This window comes from Cetorhinus maximus, chromosome 24, assembly GCF_964194155.1.
Source record: "Cetorhinus maximus chromosome 24, sCetMax3.hap1.1, whole genome shotgun sequence".
NCBI lineage: Eukaryota > Metazoa > Chordata > Chondrichthyes > Lamniformes > Cetorhinidae > Cetorhinus > Cetorhinus maximus.
In genome coordinates, this window is record NC_135902.1 from 34937165 (window position 1) to 34959239 (window position 22075).

Sequence of the window (22075 nt, forward strand, 5' to 3'; positions counted from 1 at the left end):
TGGTACACAATCATAACTGTGAATGGCTGAGCAGCGCATGGGCCCCCAGAAGCTGAACATATTAAAGTGCTTTCTGAACAGTTTGAAATGTTCTACTTTAAAAAAAAAGCACAATTTGAGTATTTGAAAATATATCCTTAGAAGCATTTAAAATATTTTGAATATACATTGGGATGTTCCCTAATCCTGCTGCAGAGTCTGACTGGTCATGCTGTGGAAGTAAATTTTGGCGTACTCACAGTATTCTCAATAAAAGTGAAAAAGACCCAAACCACCTGAAGGATCATCAAGACCAATTCACTTTTTCTTTCAAATAAATTACTAAATCCAAACAGATAGGTCCTGCAATCACTTTGCTCAGTCTTTATGTGCTGAAAGAAATCTTGATTTGGGTTTGGAGAAAGGATCTGATGATAAGAGTCACTCCGTTATGGACTATTTTTTGTTATTTGATCTCGAGGTTTTGACAAAGTTGGATTTACTGTGTATCTCTGGTTGCCCTGAGAAGGTAAAAAGGCCTTTCCCATAAAGTACTGTAGTCCTTGTGGTGAAGGTGCCTCCACAACAATATTAGGAAGGGAAATCCAGAATTTGACCCACAGAGAAAAATATCCATGTTAGGATGTGTATGGCTCAGAGGGAAGTGATAGTGCTGCCACAAAACAGTTGCTCTTGTACTTCTTGGTGTTAGCAGTTGCAGGAATGGGCATGCTGTTGAAGTAAAGCTAATGACTTCTAGTCGTGCATTTTGTAGATCATACATACTGACAGTGGTGGGTGGGATGGATATTAAATCCAATTGCAGGGGTGCCAATCAAATGGTTTGCTTCATCCTGAATGGTGTCAAGCTTCTCAAATGTTGTTACGGCTGCATGCATCCGGGTAGATAGTGAGCCTAACGTCAAACACCAGACTTCAGCCTTATGGTACAGGGGCATTGAAGGGTCAGGAGAGGAGTCACATGAGAGATTACCAAGCTTCTGCCTTGCTCTGCCAGACACAGTGTTGATATGGCTGCTCAAGTTAAGTTTCTGGTCAATGGTTACTGCCAGGATGTTGTTGGTGGTGGAGGATGATGGTGCTGTTGTAAGGTCATTTGGAGAAGGTTTGATCTATTCTTGGTGGAAATGGTCTTTGCCTTGCACTTATGTGATATGTCACTTGCCATCCCAAACCTGGGTAATGATCATATTCTGCTGTAGACTAACATGGGCTGCTTCATGATCAGTGGAACTGATCATCAACGAACAACCCCATTCCAAACATTACAATAGGAGAAGGTCACTGATGAAACAACTGAAGATGATCTGGCCAAAGATGTTGCTTGAGGAACTCCAGTAGCCATGTCTTGGGGCTATGACGATTGCCCTTTGACAACCAGTGCCTGTGTGTCAGGTATAACTGAGGGTGTTCCCATTGACCCCAGTTTTGCTAGGGATATTCAGTGCCATATGCAGTTGAATATTGCCTGGATGTTACAATTGGCAACTCTTACCTCTACTCTGGACTCTCACCCTTCCTTTGCTCCTTACCTCTCCCCTTGCATTTAGCTTATTTCCATCACTACATCAAGACTGTGATGAGTTCAAGAATCGAGAGTTTCTTGCAGGATCCAAATGAAACATCACAGACTAGATGTTGCTTGTTGTCAATGCTGATATCATTTTCTCTCATCATTTTACTGGTGATATCAAGGAGGCTGATAGGTAATTGGCCAGGGTTCTGACTTCCCTTGCTTTTTGTATACAAAATATACCTGGCCAATTTCCCATTTTATTGTATAGATTCCAGTGTCATTCATGCAATGGAAACTTGGCTAGGGGCCCAGATGTGCAGGTTTTCACCTGGGATGTTATATAATCAAGGCCCATAGTTTTTGCTGTGCCCTGTGTACTCAGTTGCTTCTTAATGTTAAGGGGAGTGAATTGAATTGGCTGGACCCTGGCATCTACGATGGTGGAGAAAGATTATGGCCACTCTTTTGATCCTTTTCTGGCTGATATGGTTTTTTTTGGTAATTCTTTTAAAACCTTGTTAGTAGAATGCTCGTTCAATTTTTGAAGATAAGCAAGATAATCATTCTTGGTAAAGGTATGTTTGTTCCAGCCATCTAAATTTAATTTATACTTGAAAAAACGGCATTGGATCTTTAGGTTGGCAGAGTGATGCTTTGGAGCCCCAGTGAGCTATGGCACAGAGTGAGAAGACATGGATTGTACCCATGACTTCAAACATGATGTGTACCTGGTCTTTACCTTGCCATTTTGAGGAAATGCTGCATGGAAGCAAAGTGATTTTCTCATGCAAGGAGGCAATATCAGTAGACCAGTTGGTTTCAGCTGCTCTCAAACATCACAAAATGGACAGCTATAAGACAGCATTAGCACAGGTTTCCAGTTCATCCTCTCAACTGGGAAAGATATCTGCTAAGGGGACGGAATGGGACTGGAAGTGAAGGAGGAGGCAAGAGAACAAGGGAGATAATTAGACAACATCTTTAAAAAAAGGTCATATTTCCCTTGGTGTATCTGTTATGAATTTGGGCCTAATTAGATTTTCAGGGCAATACAAATGGGTTAATGTTGGTCTCTACTCAGCAGTTCATGGTTATCATATGGATCCTAAAGGTACTGTAATAAAGGGAGTAAACTGTACCTGTAATGTGTGAATGGATTGAGGTTGGGAACTTCTAGTGAGCGAGCATCAGGCTCATTAGCCAGCTGATGAACAAGAAGCCACTCTTCATGATCGCCTATTACACCAACCTGAGGGAGGAGAGCAATAATTGTCAAATAAGTAGCCAGCCTCAAATCTTTAAATATTTTTCATAGATTCACACTCATGATGAAATATGAAGCTGATGAAATATCAATGCCATAAGAGGCAATAGATCTCAAAAGCAACCATGAGAAAATAACATAAAAGATAAAAAAATACTGCTGTTAATGTCATTACTTGACTGCTTACACCAATTTTTTATCCCACTACTTTAATGGAAGCACTACGTTAGAAAAATAGGCTAACATCAGGATTGAAATAGCAGACAAATTTGGTATAGTCATGTTAAGTGTTTGGATAATAACTTCACGGGCTGAATTCTCCGGTCGGCGAGCGGGGGCGGGGCCTGCTCACTGGCGTGTAAAATGACGCGCGGAGACGTCGGGCAGGTGTCCCAACGTCACTGCACATCATTTAGATTTTCAGTTCAGCGGGCGCGCACCCAAGTCGGCTGTGCGCCCGCTGGACTGTCAAAGGCCTATTAAGGCCATTTAAAGCCTAATTAACTCAATTAACTGAGCTGCCCATCCAACCTTAAGGTTGGCGGGCAGGCGAAGAGCCCAGGCGGCCTTCGCATTTTTCATGAAACCTCATCCACGGGCGGGATGAGGTTTCATGAAGTGTTTTAAAATCTAATAAAAATTTTAACATTACTTCTTTGGCATGTCCCAGCTCATGTGAGGGGACATGTTTTAAAAGCTTTTTTTCACCTTTATTTAAATGAACACATGTCAAACTATTCCCCCAGAGGTACCTCTGTGCCTCAGGGAGATTTCTGCGCTCTACCGTGCTCAGGAAATGCCCCCCACCCGCACAGGGAGAGCACAGCGCTTACGGGTGAACGTCACGATGGGCGGGCCTTAATTAGCCCGCCCACGTAAAATGGCCACAATCGGGGGCGCCGATCAGGTTCGCGCCCGCCTCCGCACAACCCCCCCTGACAGGGGGAAAATTTTTCCCATTCTGAAGGCATGGTCACCAATACTGGGGTGATGGTAAGTGGGCAGAACACATAAGAGGCCAGAATCAAAGAAAAGAGAGTTCGGGAGAGGAGGTTACAATGAGAAGCAAGGATATGAAAATATTTTAACACTGGGGTCCAGAAAATAATGTAGTCAGCAAGGACAAGTATGATTGACAAGCAGAACTTGGTGTGAAATAGCATATAGGCAGCAGAAGTGGGTGAAATTTACAAAGGGTGGAAAGGTTGCTAGTCAGGAGATCAATGGGATTGTCAAGTGTGCAGGTGCCAAAGGCATGACTGAGGATTTCAGCAGCAGATGGCCTGAGGCAGAGGCGAAGGTTAGTGATGTTACAGAGCTGGAAGTAGCCAGTCTTGGGGATTGAGAAGTTATAGGGACAAGAGCTCAGTTAGGGTTTGTTCAACCTGAGACAGTGGAATTGGTGGCAAGGGTACAGAGTTTGTTGCAGTGCCCAAAACTGAAAGCTTTGGTCTTGGGCTATGATTATGGATCCAAGCAAACCCTTATCCAAGCCACTGCTTTTTCCCCAGGCAACTTAAAATGAAAGTGTGAAGTTCAATGTACTCATATGCTAACATGCATCTTCAACCAGGTAATGCTGGGATCAGTGACAAAGTGAAATACTGCTGTGTGACACCTTTGAAATCCATATGGATAAAGGACATACGATTGTTTACTGGAATCAATTTCTAGGAGACATCCAAGTTGAATGCTGCAAGAACCACAAATATATTTTGACATACTGACTTGATAGAAGTTTACAAAATTATGAGTGGCATGGACAGAGTAGATAGTCAGAAGCTTTTTCCCAGGGTGGAAGAGTCAATTACTAGGGGGCATAGATTTAAGGTGAGAGGAGAAAACTTTAGAGGAGATGTGCGGAGCAAGTTTTTTACACAGAGGGTAGTGAGTGTCTGGAATTCGCTGCCAGAGGAGGTGGTGGAAGCAGGTACGATAGTGGTGTTTAAGAGGCAGCTTGACAAATACATGAATAGGATGGGAGTAGAGGGATACGGACCCCGGAAGTGCAAAATGTTTTAGTTTGACAGGCAATATGATCAGCGCAGGCTTGGAGGGCCGAAGGGCCTGTTCCTGTGCTGTACTTTTCTTTGTTCTTTGTTCTTTTTATACTATTCCTCCAGATTGACTTTTCACAAACTCACTTTGCATTTAGATTATTAATTATGTATTTGATTTTAGCATTAAGGACCCTCTGCCCAACAGATAAGTTAGTTTAGTCAAGCTACAAAGAAGAATGAAACACAAAAGGAGACATTGGGCTTCCAACATAAGAGCATAAGAAATAGGTGCAGGAGTAGGCCATTCAGCCCCTCAAGCTTGCCCCACCATTCAATAAGATCATGGCGTCAATAAGATCATGGTTGATCTGCCCCAGGCCTTAACTCCTCTTTCATGTCAGCTCCTCATAGCCCTCAACTCCCCGATATTTCAAAACTCTATCTACCTCCTCTTTATACACATTCAGTGATCTAGCCTCCACAGCTCTCTGGGATAGAGAATTCCAGGCATTCACTACCCTCTGAGAGAAAAAATTCTTTTGCATCTCAGTTTTAAATGAGTGTCCCCTTATTCTGTAAGTATGTCCCCTAGTTTGAGATTCCCCCACTAGTGGAAATATCTTCTCACATCTAACCTGTCAAGCTCCCTCAGAATCTTGTACATTTCAATAAGATCACCCCTCATTCTTCTAAACTCTAGTGAATAAAGGCCTAACCTGCTTAGCCGTTCTTGATGAGTCAACCCCTTCATCCCAGGAATTAGCCTAGTGAATTTCTTTTGAACTTCCTCCAATGCCAGTATATCCTTTCTTAAATACGGGGACCAAAACTGTACACAGTACTCCAGGTGCGGCCTCACCAAAACCCTGTACAGTTGTAACAAGACTTCCCTATTTTTAAACTCCAACCCCCTAGCAACACAGGCTAAAATTCCGTTTGCCTTCTTAATTACTTACTACACCTGCATGCTTACTTTTTGTGTTTCATGCACAAGAACACCCTGTTCCCTCTGTGCTGCACTTTTTTGGAGTCTCTCTCCATTTAAATAATAGTCTGCCTTTTGATTCTTCCTACCAAAGTGCAAGACCTCACACTTTCCTACTTTAAACTCCATCTGCCAGGTTTTTGTCCACTCACTCAACCTATCTATATCTCCTTGCGGATTCCTTATGTCCTCATCACAACATGCCCTCCCACCTATTTTTATATTGTCAGTAAATTTGGATACATTACATTCTGCCCCCTCCTCCAAGTCATTAATATAGATAGTAAATAATTGAGGGCCTAGGACTGATTCTTGTGGCACTCCACTAGTTACATCTTTCCAACCTGAAAAAGACCCATTAATTCCAACTCCCTAACTTCTGCGTGTTAACCAATCCTCAGTCCATGCCAATACATCACCCCCAATACCGTTGAGCTCCTATCTTGTGCAATAACCTTTTATGTGGCACCTTATCAAATGCCTTCTGGAAATCCAAATACACTACATCTACCGGTTCCTCTTTGTCAACTCTGCTTGCTATATCCTCAAAAAACTCTAGCAAATTTGTCAAACATGATTTCCCTTTCACAAAACCATGTTGACTCTGTTTGATTGCGTTAAGCTTTTCTAAATGTGCTGCTATTTCTTCCTTAATAATGAACTCTAGCATTTTCCGAATGACAGATGTTAGGCTGGCTGGCCTATGGTTTCCTGCCTTTTGTCTGCCTCCCTTCTTGAACAGGGGCATCACATTAACGGTTTTCCAATCTGCTGGAACCCTCCCAGAATCTAGTGAGTTCTGGAATATTTCGACCAATGTCTTCACTATCTCTGCGGCCACTTCCTTTAAAATTCTTGGACGCAGGCCATCAGGTCCTGGCGACTGGTCTGCCTTTAGTCCCATTAGTTTGTCAAATACTTTGTCCCTCGTGATAGAGTCCGTTACAAGAGTTTTCCTCCTATTAGGTTTTGGGAGGGAAAAGCAGCTGGAAATTTTCATCCAGCTTGCAGCTAATGGAATAAATCTACAGTGGTCTCCACTGAGCCTTATGGCAGAAAGGAGTCGACTGGAATCGGTAGCTCGGAAAGATCTATACAGAAGCTGTGGGAGCAGACTGGAAAATGCATATGTATGTATGAATGTCCAAAGCCAGGACAAGGAGCTGAAGAGTCCACAGTCATGAGATCTTTAAAGAAAATTGCAGGAGGGAGATAATAAAATTCATTTATGCATCTAATTTCAAGACACAAAACATCCAAAGCAGCCTCTAACTTCCTTATATTCTAGTTTCCACCATGTTTGCCCCCACCCCTTCCACCATGGTTATTTAAATGGCCCCAGAATAAATTAAGTAATTTTGTGAACTGTGAACCTCAAACGATACGTAGGGTTAAAAATGTCAGTTTAATTTTGGGCAGAATTTTACAGTCGACATGCAGGGGCGGGCTCGACACACCGATGTGCAAAATGACGTGTGATGACGTCAGACATGCGTCCCAACCCCGTTGCGCAGTCCCACGATATTTTGTTTGCCGGGCACGCGCCGGAGTCAGCTGCACGCCCACGGATATGTTAACGGCCTATTAAGGCCATTAAGAAAGTAATTCATGTCATTAGTAATGCTGCCCCGTCCAATCTTAAGGTTGGCTGACAGGCAAAAAGGCCAAGCAGCCTTCGCATTTTTTTAGGAAACCTCATCCACAAGCGAGATGAAGTTTCCAAAAGCTTTTATTAAATAAATTTTTAAAATTTCATTAAAATAAAAACATGTCCCATCTCATGTGACACAGTCACATGAAGGGACATGTTTAAATAACTTTTTAAATCCTTTATTTAATTATTTTAATATCGATTCAATCTCCCTGAAGCGCTCTTCCACGCGCATGTGTGTGATAGGGCGCAGCCCCAACTCTCCCTCCTCCCCCCACCTGCACAGGTAGCGCTGAGCGTCAAGATACATGTTTTACGCTGGGCGGGCCTTAATTGGCCCGGCTACAAAAAATGGCGGCGCAGGGCCGATCGTAAGCGATGGTCGGCTCCACGAATGACCCCACCTGCTCCTGCCGAGCTCGCCCGCCATATGAAACATTTTGCCCTTTGCGTTTCCAAAGTCAGAAACACCTTGAACCCTTATTTCTCTTGCTCAAGCTCAAAACCAAATTTTATCCAGTTGGGAAAAATGTACAACTTTTCTTATAGTTACTCAAACTGAAAGACAGGAATGTGTGAGTGGTGACCTATTACTGGTCTAATTAAATGGGAAAATATTTTTCCTGGGCGTTTCTAGAGTTACAGTCCTGTTAGGGACTGTTAATGTTTAAAGATCAAATCTGAACACCCATAATTTAACCACCAGAACTGTGCCAGAAGATTTCACACTTTTCAACAGAGACAAACTTTATCGTAAATCAAAAGGAATTAAACAAAATAAACACTATTAAGTTAGCATTATAGTTTACAACTATATTATGAACTCAGTTTTACTTTTTAATTTCCCCTCAAGTGTTTCCTTATCTTACAAAGTCTTGTAAGATTCATTCACTTTTCCTGGAACCAACCCAAAGATATGCCACAGCCTTCCAGAATTAACTTTTAATTCTCCTTGTCCAGCTATTCCTTGGGATACAAATTCCATGGGATCCATCCATTAGTTTTTGGCTAAACGATCCTGCAATTTTCTTTAAAGATCTCATGACTGTGGACTCTTCAGCTCCTTATCCTGGCTTTGGACATTCATACATACATAGGCTCCCACAGCTTCTGTCTAGATCTTTCTAAGCTACCAATTCAAGTTGACTCCTTTCTGCCATAAGGCTCAGTGGAGACCACTGTAGATTTATTCCATTAGCTGCAAGCTGGATGAAACTTTCCAGCTGCTTTTCCCTCACAAAACCCAAACTGAACTGCCTACCTCTGTTATCAAATACATGGGGCAGAATTTTCTGCCTGTCGGGCGGGTGAGCCCGACCCAATCTCCAGTGGGTGGGGAGACAATCCCCACCAGCGAAGTGGGCCGCACCGCCATTTTACGTGGGCGGGCCAATTAAGGCCCTCCCAGCGTGACGTCCGGTGGGAAGCGCTATGCGCTTCCTGTGCAGATGGGGAGGATTCCCTCAAAGCGAGAGTGCGCTCTTTCGTGCATGCGCACGAAAGAGCGCACATCTCCCTGAGGCTAAGTGCAGCCTCAGGGAGATCACTTCCATTTTGAAAAATATTAAAAATAGAAAAATAGAAATAGAAAAAAAAAATTCCCTAACATGTCCCCCTCATGTGACAATGTCACATGAGATGGGACATGTTCATAATTTACAGAAAAACTTCATTAAACTTTTAAAAGCCCTGGACGAAACCTCATCCCGCTGCTGGATGAGGTTTCATGTTTTCTCTATTTGCCGCTGGGGCTCCTGGCCTGCCCGCCAACCTTAAGGTTGGACGGGCAGGTCCTTTAATTGTTTAAATGATCCTGTCAATGGCCTCAATTGGCCATTGACAGGTCGGCGGGCCTGCAGCTGATTTTGCTGTGCCCCCGCCTTCCTGAAAATTTAAATGGGGCGGGATGACGTCGAGGGCTCTGCCTGACCTCATCCCGCGTCATTTTACGCATCAGCGAGTGGCTCGCCGACGACAAAATTCTGCCCATGCAGATAAATTAAACAAAAGGACTTTCTAAGGCTCCACCCTGAATCACTATCTCTATGGTAACGTGGCATTCTTTGCGATGATTGCAAACAATTTTGGAAGAAATTCAAACAACTTTTTAATCTTCAATACTACTCTTTGATTCTGTAAGCCAAAGAAATAATTTATGTAATTGCTCCCTCTCTAGATTTCCTGGCTCTATTACAAGCTTAGAGATAGATTATTTGTTGTTCAAGCTATTTTTACTATCAACTGTGAACATGTAAGAAAATAACATGCTACCTTTCAAGTGTAATAAACCCAGGTTTGTTTGAGTTGCATTTACATTAGTGTTTTATTTAACCAGTTTCTCAACCAGATGCCACTATTTTCTACAGTTAAAACTTTAATTTCTATAACTAAAAATTATCTTCTAAAGCACATGAATCATGAAGTAGATTTTCGCAACACTGGTGAATTATTAACATTTCACAGTTTCACCATTGGGAACTGTAAATGCTTGTGTCCACTCTACCTGAGCTTCCACCACCCATTGAGAAATGGAGGTTTTGCCATCATAGCCAGGTCTAAACTGAAGAGTCACTGTGCGAGGACCAATGTTCGAAATGGCTATATTTGTGGGGGAACCAGGCAATTCTGTTGAAAGGAGCACAGATGATATGAAAAGATATACAGTGTTTTAAAACTTATAAAAAGGAAAATATACACAGCAAAATACACAGCTTAGAATGTCTATCTTATACAAGGATAGACTGAACAACCTTGGTAGCAATTGTATATTCCACCCACTTTCCTGAAGCATACCAAGCTGGCAGCATTTCCCCTAAGGTGGTAAGTTCAGTTTCCCAGACAGTGACTCTCAAAGCTGCTTTCTGATTTGGAGGTAACCAATTAAGGGTTGTTGAATTTCTGGTTTCTTAATAGTTCCTGGTAGCAGTTCAAATGTATGGGTTGAGTTGAGAGAACTCCCATTCATATCTGACCATGTGATGAATATTAATATAAAGGTGCTGGCTGGTGATAGAAGGGCAGTGGTATTCCATTTACGTGCTTGACACGCTCTACTGCTCTGATAACCACACAAGACAGACAACCAGCATTTTCTAAAAATAGCCCCATGAAGGACAATGATATATACTGTACATCAAGAGAAAATAAACAGCTTTCCAAAATCTTAATTTAAAACAAAAACTACAGATTTCTAAATGTTTCTCTATTTGTGAATTCCACATTTAGTAAAATGTATAATGGTATTTATTAGAATTGCCAACCTCGACGATTCAACACTTTATTTCATCTTTGTTTACTTCACTATTACCATTCCTGCCATAAGCTGACTTGAGAAACTGCCCCCGTTCTGGCCATGCACAGCTTTAAATGAAAGCACTGGTGGGGCAATATCATCTAATAGTACATCTTTATTATTTTGGGGCTGGAAGCAATTTTTGACAACTGCATTCACAAAAATAACAATTGGGTTTTGGGCTATTAAATTGAAATTTAATTGAGTTTCTTTTTAGTGAACTGATGAGTGAACAACTTTGTCATCATACATTCAAGATTTCATTTTTATGAACACTTGATGGTATCACAAGGGAAAAGGGCACTACAGTTTAGGAAAAATGCAATATAGTACTGTAGAAATTGTGCTTTTATTTGTATAAAAGGGCACTTTTGGTTAATAATGTACATTCTAAAGTCAAATGATAATTTTAGAAACTAAAACTTATGGGATTGTGCAGTTTCAAGTTAATTAATCTGCATCTTAGAATAATGGAGATGCTGAACATCATTATTTCCTCATGCAATTATATTGAGATAACCAATGTAGATATTTTTCATACCTGGAGGAACCCCTGAGGAAATGGTGGATGATGAGGTCTGTCCTTGTCCCTTAGATGTCATGGCTGCTACTTCAATGGTATATGTGGTGAGAGCAGTCAGTCCAGTAACACGGTAGTCTAGCGTCACATTAGGCAAGTAGTGTGTCACACGTGTATTAGTGCGATTGTACTCTTCCCAGGAAATGCGGTAACCTAGATAGAAGCAACAGTGCAGATATTTGAGTTATTTGCTAATAATCTTTTGTGCCTGACTGTAAAAGAAAGGGATTCATTCAATTGTGTTGAGGATTAGAATTTCGATTAAGATTGCAAACTAGAATAACTGTTGCATTGAAAACATATTATGGGCAGAATTTTCCCCCCGTTGGGGGGGAAGTTCAAGAGTGGGTGCGTGGAGGTGCGCCTCCGATTGACGCCCCCGTTTAGGGGATGCGCCGCCATTTTACATAGGCGGGCCAATTAAGGCCCACCCAGCATGACGTCCGCAAGGAAGTGTTATGCGCTCCCTGTGCAGGTGGGGGAGGGGATTCTCTGAGCTGTCTGAGTGCTGCCTCAGGGAGATCGGCTACACATTAAAAAATATTGAAAACAGAAAAAAAAAAGTTTCCCTGACATGTCCCCTCATGTGATACTGTCACGAGTTGGGACATGTCCATCACTTTCAGTTCCGCTTTTATTAAAAATGTATAAACATACATGAAACCTCATCCCACCTGTGGATAAGGTTTCATGCTTTTTCCAATGTTGCCAGGGCTCCCAGCCTGCCTGCCAACCTTAAGGTTGGACGGGCAGGTCCACTAATTACATTAATTGCTTTTTCAATGGCCTCAATAGGCCATTGACAGATCGGCAGGCGCACAGCTGATTTGGCTAAGCCTCCACCAACCTGAAAATTGAAATGAGGCGGGTTGACGTCGGGAGTTCCGCCCCATGTCATCCCCCGACTGGGAAACCCTGGCCCATGTTTCTATGAACACAGCGGGGTCAATGACTAAGTCTGGGGAACTGTTGCATTTCCTTGGTTTGTTTCACTTAGTAACGGAAACCTACTGGTTAGAAAGTGCAAATTATTTCGTGATTATAAAATATGTTTGGAAAAATTATATACAATGGCAAACTGTACATAATCTGAAAACTGTGGTGACTGAAACGCCTATCCCATTATCAGTACTGCAATAAATTCACTAGCCTAACTTGTATCTAAACAAATCTACCAGTTAATCTCCTCTAAAATCAATAAACATTACACAGTCTTGTTGTTCTCTTCTTTCATTCTGTCTTGCTTAATCCACTTTGCCTTCCAATGTAGCAAAGAAACACTCCAAAAGCCCTGCTCCTCTCTCTTCTGTGATTTGCTCATAGAGTAGAGAGCCGGGCAAAAATGTCCACTTAGACTGGCGAAATTAATTGTAAAATAAACAGGCACAATATTAGCAATCTTTATAAAGTCTGACCTGTGAGAATCCCATTTTTTTCATGTGGCTCTCTCCAGCTGACTTTCAGAGAAGTGTCCAGGATCTCTGTGAAGCTGAGATGTCCAATAGGGCCAGGGTCTGAGGAAAGAATAATGTGATTACGTTAGGGCAACTGATCCAGGAAACACAATATGTAACTGCTTCTTTCTGTTTGGACCCTCAAATGTGGAGGTCACATTGGGCAGGGGGAGCGCAGTAAAAGCAAAGGCACAATGACAGTGGAGCACTGTACAGTTTGATCACAATTTCCTCTATTATATTCTACTGTTTTGACTATGTAGTTCAACATTCTACTGTTTTTGTCCTGTTGAACTTTCGCTTTGTCTGATCTTTATTGATTGCTGCTTCTTATTGGCTGGAGATGTTGACTCTGTGGAGGCTATCAAACCTCTTTCAACTTTATCCTTAGCTATTTCAACAGCACTCATGAAATATGGATGCGGCTCATTTCTGCTTTCTTTGTGCAATGTTTTGCTTCTTTCTGTACTCAGGGTTGTCAACTCCCCAGGATTGGACTGGAGTCTCCAGGAATTGAAGATCAATCTCAAGGACACTGCTCTGTGCAATCCTGGAGAAAAATCATTGGGACATTAAAAAAGATTGTTTATTTTTCCATTTTCTTTGAGCATTTTTCTTTACCAGATATAAAAATATTGAAAACGGGAGAAAAAGAACATTAAAAATAGGAACAGGAGTAGACCATTTGGCCCCTTGAGCCTGCTCCGCCATTCAATAAGATCATGGCTGATGATCTTGTGTTTCGATTTCCACATTCCCATCTAACCCCGATAACCTTTTATTCCCTTGCCTAACGAGAATCTATCTACCTCTGCCTTAAAATTATTCAATGACCTCACCTCCACCACCTTCTGAGGCAGAGAGTTCCAAAGTCGCACAACCCTCAGAGAAAAAATTTCTCCTCTTCTCTGTCCTAAAAGGGCGACCCCTAATTTTAAAACAGTGCCCCCTAGTTCTGGACTCACCCACAAGGGAAAACATCCTTTCGATGTCCACCTTGTCAAGGCCGTTCAGGTTCTTGTATACTTCAATCAAATCACCCCTCACTCTTCTAAACTCCAGTGGAAACAAGCCCAGTCTGTCCAACCTTACCTCATAAGACAACCCACTCATTCCAGGTATCAATCTAGTAAACCTCCTTTGAACCGCCTCCAATGCATTTACATCCTTCCTTAAATAAGGAGACCAAAGCTGTACACAGTATTCGAGGTGCGGTCTCATCAAAACCCTGTATAACTGAAGCATAACATCCTTACTTTTATTTTCAATCCCTCTTATAATGAAGGATAGCATTCCATTAGCCTTCTTAATTACTTGCTGTACCTACATACTAACATTTTGTGACTCATGCACTAGAACACCTAGATCCCTCTGCACCTCAGAATTATGCAGCCGTTCTCCATTTAAGTAATACTCTGCTTTTTTGTTCTTCCTGCCAAGGTGAACAACTTCACATTTTCCCACATTAAATTCCTTTTGCCAGATCTTTGCCCAGTCACTCAACTTATCTATATCCATCTGCAACCTCCTCATGTCCTCTTCACAACATACTTTCCTACCTATCTTTGTGTCATCTGCAAATTTAGCTACCATGTCTTCACTCACCTCATCTAAGCCATTGATGTAAATCGTAAGAAGTTGAAGCCCCAGAACAGACCCCTGTGGGATTCTGACTGGTGGCAGTCAAGCGTCATCCAATTGGGTAATGAGTCTTTTGCTTTCCTAATTGCCATAGGAAGGCAGTGCATCACAAGGATGGGTGTGTTGGCTGACTAATGGTTGGAGGGTGGGGGCAAGTCATGTGATGAAGCCTCCAGGAATGCATTTAATCATAGTTAGCAACCGTACCTGTATTAAATTTGACTTACTATTGTTTGGCCACTCAGATATTTATTAAACTCATTCTGTAGTTTCTGGGCAACTTCCTTAAATTCCACTGTCCCTCCAAGTTTAGTTTTACTAATTTGCATTGAAGTTTAGAATCAAAGTCACTGACACAAATTAGAAAAAATATTGGTCCTAACATTGAGCTCTGGGGCACTATCTTATCTTCAGTACTTACCCCCCCCCCCCCACCACCCACCAACCCCCATTCTGATAATAACTCTCTAATCTTTGTCTTCAAGCTAGTTTCTTATCCATAGCTAATTTTGCTTTAAATCCCCAAAGCTTTTAGCTTAATTGGTAATTAATAACCTTTCATGTGCAGCTTTATCAAATACGTTTTAGAAATCGAAGTAAATAATGCCATAGGGTTTGATTTGGGTCTCATTTTTTTCAAAGAAATCAAGGCGGTTAGTCAGGCAAAATTTTCCCCATTTAAAGCAGGGCTTATTGCCGTTTATTAGATTGCTGAGAAAATCTGCAAATTTATTCTTAATAAGTGATTCCATAATTTACATGGAACTGAAGGAAGACTAAGGGCAGAATTTTGCCCTTGGCGTACGGGGTTGGCAGGGGCGGGCAGAGATGGTCGGAAGGCCAACCGCTGCCCGTGATCGACAGTGCACCGCGATTTCATGATGGCGGGCCACTTAAGGCCCGCCCAGCGTGATGCGCGAGCGGCAGTGCTCAGTGCTGCCTGTGCAGGCAAGGGGAGGAGTGCAAGCAGGCCTAGCGCGAACTTCGCCCGTGTGCATGGAAGAAGCTTGGATGAGGTTTCCAAAAAAAATGGAAAGGCCGCTTGGCCCTTTTGCCTGCCCCATAACTGTTAGATTCAATGGGCAGTGAAAAATTAAGGACAATTGGTAACTTAATGGCCTTAATAGGCCTTTTATTTGTCGGCGGGTGCGCTGCTGGCTCTGGCGTGCGCCCGCTGACCGAACTATCGTGCAACTATGCATTGATGTTGGCATGCTTGGCCAACGTCAACGCGTGTCATTTCACGCTCAGTCAGATCGGGCGCGCGCCCACCCTCCGAGCTAAAAATTCTTACCTAAGTTACCTTTGTCTATTTTGTCAACTTTTTGAATATTGGCATCACATTAACCCACTTCCAACCTACTGCTACTTTTCTGGTATCCAATGACTCTCACAGTGAATGTCAATGTCTTACAAACCTCAACGTTCTGAGAAAATTGCTATTTGAACTGGGGATTTAGTTGCTTTCAGCCCATCTAGTTGCCCGCTAGCTACTCATCCAAGTGCTAATTCTTCATTTGTAATTGTTGGCAGACTATTCAATTGCAAGTGATATTACAGCTAAAACTAATCCTGTCCATACAGGCACAGTATTTCCATTGGTGATCCTTTGTAGTGATCAGGAACAAGAAAGCTGTCAGATTTATATGCTGGAACATTTCAATTAAAGCAGATTAGGGAAAACGATGGTGCTTCGTGTTGCAGCAACAGTGTGTAAGGCCACAGAACTGTGTTGGTGCAGATTCAATTCCTCACTGAATTCCCAATATTATCTGCACAATACTAAAAGGCATAGAGCAGAAGCCTAGGATCTCCTTGCAAGAAAGTGGGATCAGAGGGATGTTAAATCAGACAGAAAGTTTTAACAGGGTTGCTCTTGTGATCCTGGCTAAGAGCAACCTCGCTGCTGGTCTGAGTGAAAAATCCATTCCAAATTTCTGAAAGCAATAACTGTGTGACTTGCTAGAGAGTGGAACTTACTAAGATGGCTCAAATGTATTTTTAAACCACATAACAGCCTTTAGTGTTGGAAATATTGGAAACTATGGTAATAGTGACATTGAGTTGATACAAGAAATGAGTCTATCTATGTAATTAAATTTTATATCTGTAGGGCAAACATATCTCTGGGGCAAAAAGGCCTAAACAGCAGTTTACTGCTTGCAATTATTTAAATTACTCACTGCATTTAATATATTTTGCACATTTTACAAATCAAGAGGGTTCTCACTGTCTGAATACCAGAATATAGAACTTCAATTGCTGAATTATTAATATATTAATTTTGTTCATGAACAAAATGATGAATGTTGTATTATAGACATTTGGAAGGGCTCATGGTACTGAGAAAATACTTACAATCTTCGTGTGTGCGCAGAAGATGAGCTAGACTCTTGGGACCATCGCCTGGTGTAGTGAAACACAGCACTGATGTGTAATATTCTGTAAACTTCTTCAAGCCTCGGATGTAACCAACATGGACCATATCCTGGAAATTTGGCCGGACTGTCACCATAGTAAAGTCTTCAATCTGACCAGGCTCCCAAGCTAACAGCTGAAATGATAATAATATTATTGGGAGTTGGGGAAGGGGGAAAGTTTAATAAAACACTGCTGCAAACTAATGTTTTCAGCAGCCACAAGCTAATTTCCTGCTATTCTGTGTTCTCTTATACCACATTAACTTTGAGGGAAGTCCAGTTAATTTCAGTTCTTTACCAGTCAGAGCAGAAGTTACATCTGTGTGAAACCTACTAATGCATTTATCTCTTCAGTTATTATGATAATAATGACCATTTTAATGGAAAAGTTATTTTTGTCTCTTTAAGGGATAATACAACACCTTTTCTTCATTGTCAAATTCTCAAAAAGTGTACTCATATTTATCCTTATGAAAGTACAGTACACTTTGATTGTAAAGTGGGAAGAAGAGCAAAGACACATTCAGATCTCTTGGCATAACTGTTTGCTCTGGGAACAATGTTGGTCAAGAAATTGAGGAAGCCCATTTGGTCTTGGGTTCTCGAGATTAATTAGGGCTGGAGAACATTTTATAAGATGTGATTGCTGTGATCTGGTAACGTAATTCCACTTTGACTTAAGATTCCTATAGCCATAGCTATAAAGCTTTCCTGGTCTCACCAGGATGAACAGGTGACAGTACTGAAAGTTGTGCTCTTTGCAAAAACTGTTCAATAACTCTTGGTTAACACTTTTCAATTAAATGTGAATAAGGTGGTGTATTTCAGCATCCATAGTGAAATCAAATTATGGGACTGGCTGTCCGAGTGCCTCAGTCAGTAAATTTGGTGCCCAGTATATTCCTGTACAGCCTGTATTAAAGTTAGATGACTATGACATTAATTGTTTGGCCAGGGCAATGGAACACTTTGGGTTGTTGACTTCGCCATCATTGCTGGCAGCGCAGAGTGTTTTCACTGGGTTGTTTCTAAGAGCAGTTGTGTTACCATGGGATAGAGTTAGAGTGGCCAAAGAACTAATTTATCTATCTGTCTCTCATCAGTGATGGGGTGTCTCATTACATGTGGCCTTCTGACTGGTAGAGAGTCCAAAATCTCACTATAAAGAATCCACTATTCAATACCAACTTTTGAACAACAGGAACAGTGGAAAAGTTAAAATCCTCATACAGTTTCAGCAATGTGAGATTCTGTGGCTTCCAAACATTTGTAATTTTGTTATTACCTGAATATGCCAGAATGCCTAGTTTTTCACAGCAGCAGCTAATCGTGGTGGAAAACAATTAATTTACAGGAGTCAAAGGAAACACGCATTCAAAAAGTTAATGCTTTTGGAAGTTCTCCGACAGACATACTTGCCAACTGTGGGGAAAGAGCTAATGAGATTTCTCACCATCTGCATCAAAATTGCATTAGACAAGATGAATGAGGAGAGTGTAGATTAGCCTTGGATTATTTTGTTGTACAAGGAATTAATTGAGTTCTGAGCTCTGCAACTGGAATCAAGTGTGACTCACCCAGCCTACCAAATGTCCCATTTTGCTGAACTTCATTGGGGATTCATTTTACACTGATTGCCAAGACATTCCAAGTATATTTTACAGTTTTACCTCATTACTTCTGCTGACATTAGGAAACGCTTGTTGTGGTTGTCCACAATCCAAATCTCAACATGATCCTGATCTTCAGAGAAGTATGCAGCACTGAGGTTTTCCGGGCCATTGTGTCTGTGCGGCTCTCTACTAAAGCAATCCAAAACTACTCCCTTTGTTCTGCTCTCTTCTCATATTCTTTTCTTCAAATACTTTTTTCTTAAAAGAGGCAATTATTTCTACCTCAGCCACTTCCTATAGCAAAACATTCCACGCTCCAACTACAGTACTGGAGTTTCTCCTAACCTGTCTCCCCACTTTGTCACTGATTCTCCAACCAGAGAAGATACTTTTTCCAATTAATTTAATCACAACTCAAATAGAAAACCTCTATTGAATCACATTTTGCCATTGATTACTCTGAAGAAAAGTGCGTAGTAGCTTTACTCAGTTGAATCTGATGTTGAATCTCTAGGATTAAACCAAGACAAACTGAACAAATGGCAGCATATATTGATGAATGTTATATAGTGACTCACCAAATCTGCAAAATGTATTGGTTGAAGAACACTTGCAGCCACTTGCTGCACTGCAAGGTTGAGTCTGGCGACCATGAAATGGAGATTTTTCTATAGAACTGGTAGTTGGCAAGTATTCATAATACTGTGGTTGCTTCATTAAGGCAGTTTAATGTCTTTGTGAGTTAAGTTCAGGTTTTAGTGCAGTGAGACATTTCTGCATCCTTGACTTTTCAGCATGATTTTAGGAAGGATAGTTGTTCTGCTTATTCCAGAATTTATATTAAGGTATGGAATCTAATTGAGAGTTTGCAGCAAAGGTCAAGCCCAGAATTAAGAAGAAACAGAAATTGTAGATTCTTCACTCGGACTTTATTGTTAATTTGATGTGGGTAAAACCCAAAGATGCAGACATTTTTGTTGGGGAAATTGTGAATAGTAGGGGGTAGCATTGTGGATTGACATGCAGTTATGCAGCACCCACCAGGAACATGCATCACACGTTAATCCTAGATGGAGGAAAAGCTACTCTCAAAGAGGAGAAAGATTGAATGATTTCCTCCTGTCCCTTTTTTAAACTCATCAAGGAATAGAATTCTTTCTATTTCAGGGATGCACTATCAGAATCAAGCACTTCCTTTGAGCCCAGGGAAACTGACGTTCTTCAATGTGCAAATTTGAGATTGGCTGGCCTGCCAGATTCAATAACAAAAAATGAGGTGCATCTACCCAGAGGAGAATGAACCAATGTCCCTTCAACTTCTACAGAATCATACATTTAGAGAAAATATTTTGTATTTAAAAATGTTAATGTTGTTCATGTAATGCTGACTGCTGAAAAAATGTTTTAGATGCTGAAGAATTCAAAATGTGTTAGAATTAGAGTCTAAGAATATAGTTCTTTTTTTATTCATTCATGGGATGTGGGCGTCGCTGGCTAGGCCAGAATTTTATTACCATCCCTAGTTGCCTTCGTTCAGAGGACATTTAAGTGTCAACCACATTGCTGTGGGTCTGGAGTCACATGTAGGCCAGGCCAAGTAAGGACGTCAGACCTCCTTCCCTAAAGGACAATAGTGAACCAGATGGATTTTTACAATAATCGACGATGGTTTCATGGTCATCATTAGACTTTTAATTCCAGATTTTTATTGAATTCAAATTCCACCATCTGACATGGCAGGATTCGAATCCCAATTTCCGAACCCCGGGACTCTGGATTACTAGTCCAGCGACAATACAAGTACGCCATCGCGTCCCCATGATTGTTGCAAGATTATGATCAACTCCTATGATCTATATGATGAAATATTAACAACATGTGTTTTTATTTATTCATTCAATAGGATGTAGACATGGCTGACAAGGCCAGCATTTATTGCACATCCCTACCGCCACCTTCTTGAAAAGCTGCATCCGTGTGGTGTAGATGCTGTTAGGGAGGGAATTCTGGCTTTTTGACCCAAAAAAAGTGAAGGAATGGCGATATATTTCCAAGTTGGATGGTGTGTGACTTGGAAGAGAACTTGCAGTTGGTGATGTTTCCATGCATCTTCTGTGCTTGTCCCTCTAGGCGGTAAAGGTCATGGGTTTGGAAGGTGCTGTCAAAGGAGGCTTGGCAATTTCTGCAGTGCATTGTAGATGTACACTTTGCTGCCATGGAGTGCTGATAGTGGAGGGAGTGCATGCTTACAATGGTGGATGGGGTGCTAATCAAGCAGGTCAATTTGTCCTTGATGGTGTTGAGCTTCTTGAGTATTGTTGGAGCTGCACTCATCTAGGCAAGTGGAGGATATTCCATCACTTGTAGATGGTGGGCATGTTTTTTTTTGGGTGGGGTGGGGGGCGTGGTGTGGTGTTTGGAGATGAATTACTTGCCGCAGAATTCTCAGCATCTGACTTTGTTTTTGTAAGTGACTGGTACAGTTAAGTCTCTGGTAACCTCCAGAATGTTGATGGTGGGGGAATTCAGTGATAGAATGTAGTTGAATGCCAAGGGAAGATGGTTAGATTCTCTCTTGTTAGAGATGGTCATTCCCTGGCACTTGTATAGCATAAATGTTACTTGTCTCTCATCAGCCCAAGCCTGAATTTGTCCAGGTCTTTCTGCAGGTGGACACAGACTGCTTCATTACCTGAGGATTTGTTTGGTTTGGTTCTCAAATGGTTCACAATAAAATGACTTTTCTCAACTTACTGAACTGAGTTTTTTGCAATGAAAGACTTTCAGTTCTAACACCTTGTTTGGTTAATACAACTACAAGCTGTTTCCCTAAGAGTTTTGGTGATGCTTTCAATTGAATCACTAATACACTGTGCCGCAGAATTGTTGTGATGATAGGGCTTCTCTTCACAAGGAATCCGCAATCTCAGGTTTGCTGCTGGAGGAAATAAACCAAGTGGACAACAGAGGTGTGCACATATGGCATTGGCAAAGGGCTAACAGCAGGGTATTTGCTCCTCATTTAAAGAAGGACCTTGACACTAAGGTCACAAGAAAGCTCAACGGGTTAGAGGCTGGTCAATATTTGGACAATGGTTACAGAGGTAATTCAGACCCACATTATGAACATTTACAATGGAAATGCAGCACCTTCACTGGGGAGAGGGTTCAACAAAAACTTGAAACTTCTACCCAGGTAATTATCATTGTAAGTAAGGATAAAGGGATTTATAATAGAAAAAGTAAGCAGGAATTGCATGAAAATATAATTTTTAAACCATGTATGTATCTGAAGAGTTGGAACAAAGTAGCCAAACAGCTTTTAAGTTGGCAACATGTGGAATAAATAAAATAACTTAAAAATATTATCATTTTAATTTTAGTGCAGTATTGCTACTGCAGCCTAAAGGTCATTGACTCCCAATTAATTGTTGTTTAGATTTGTGTCAGTACTTGGCACAGTATAACAAATATTGAGAGGGCTGCATTGTGTTGCAAAGCAATTTTGAAATGTCACAAACTGGTTCATTTGTATCTACAAACAATAGAAATTTGCTGTAAATTTCATAGCTAGATTTCTGACCAGTTTCAAAACTCAAGTCTTATGACATTTTTAAAAGGGTTCTCAGCAAACACGTTCATGGACTCATATTCTAACC

General features: G+C 41.3%; 1 protein-coding gene across 1 annotated transcript in view; it reads right to left on the bottom strand.

The window, feature by feature from the left end:
* sdk2b (sidekick cell adhesion molecule 2b) overlaps positions 1-22075 on the bottom strand; it is a 981988-nt gene that overhangs the window by 256477 nt on the left and 703436 nt on the right. Inside the window, exons 19-23 of the mRNA XM_078571006.1 lie at positions 16742-16937; positions 12704-12802; positions 11250-11441; positions 9920-10041; positions 2656-2765 (exon numbers count right to left, since the gene is read on the bottom strand). Of these exons, the coding sequence (XP_078427132.1) occupies positions 2656-2765; positions 9920-10041; positions 11250-11441; positions 12704-12802; positions 16742-16937 (719 nt within the window). The remainder of the gene's footprint in view (positions 1-2655; positions 2766-9919; positions 10042-11249; positions 11442-12703; positions 12803-16741; positions 16938-22075) is intronic.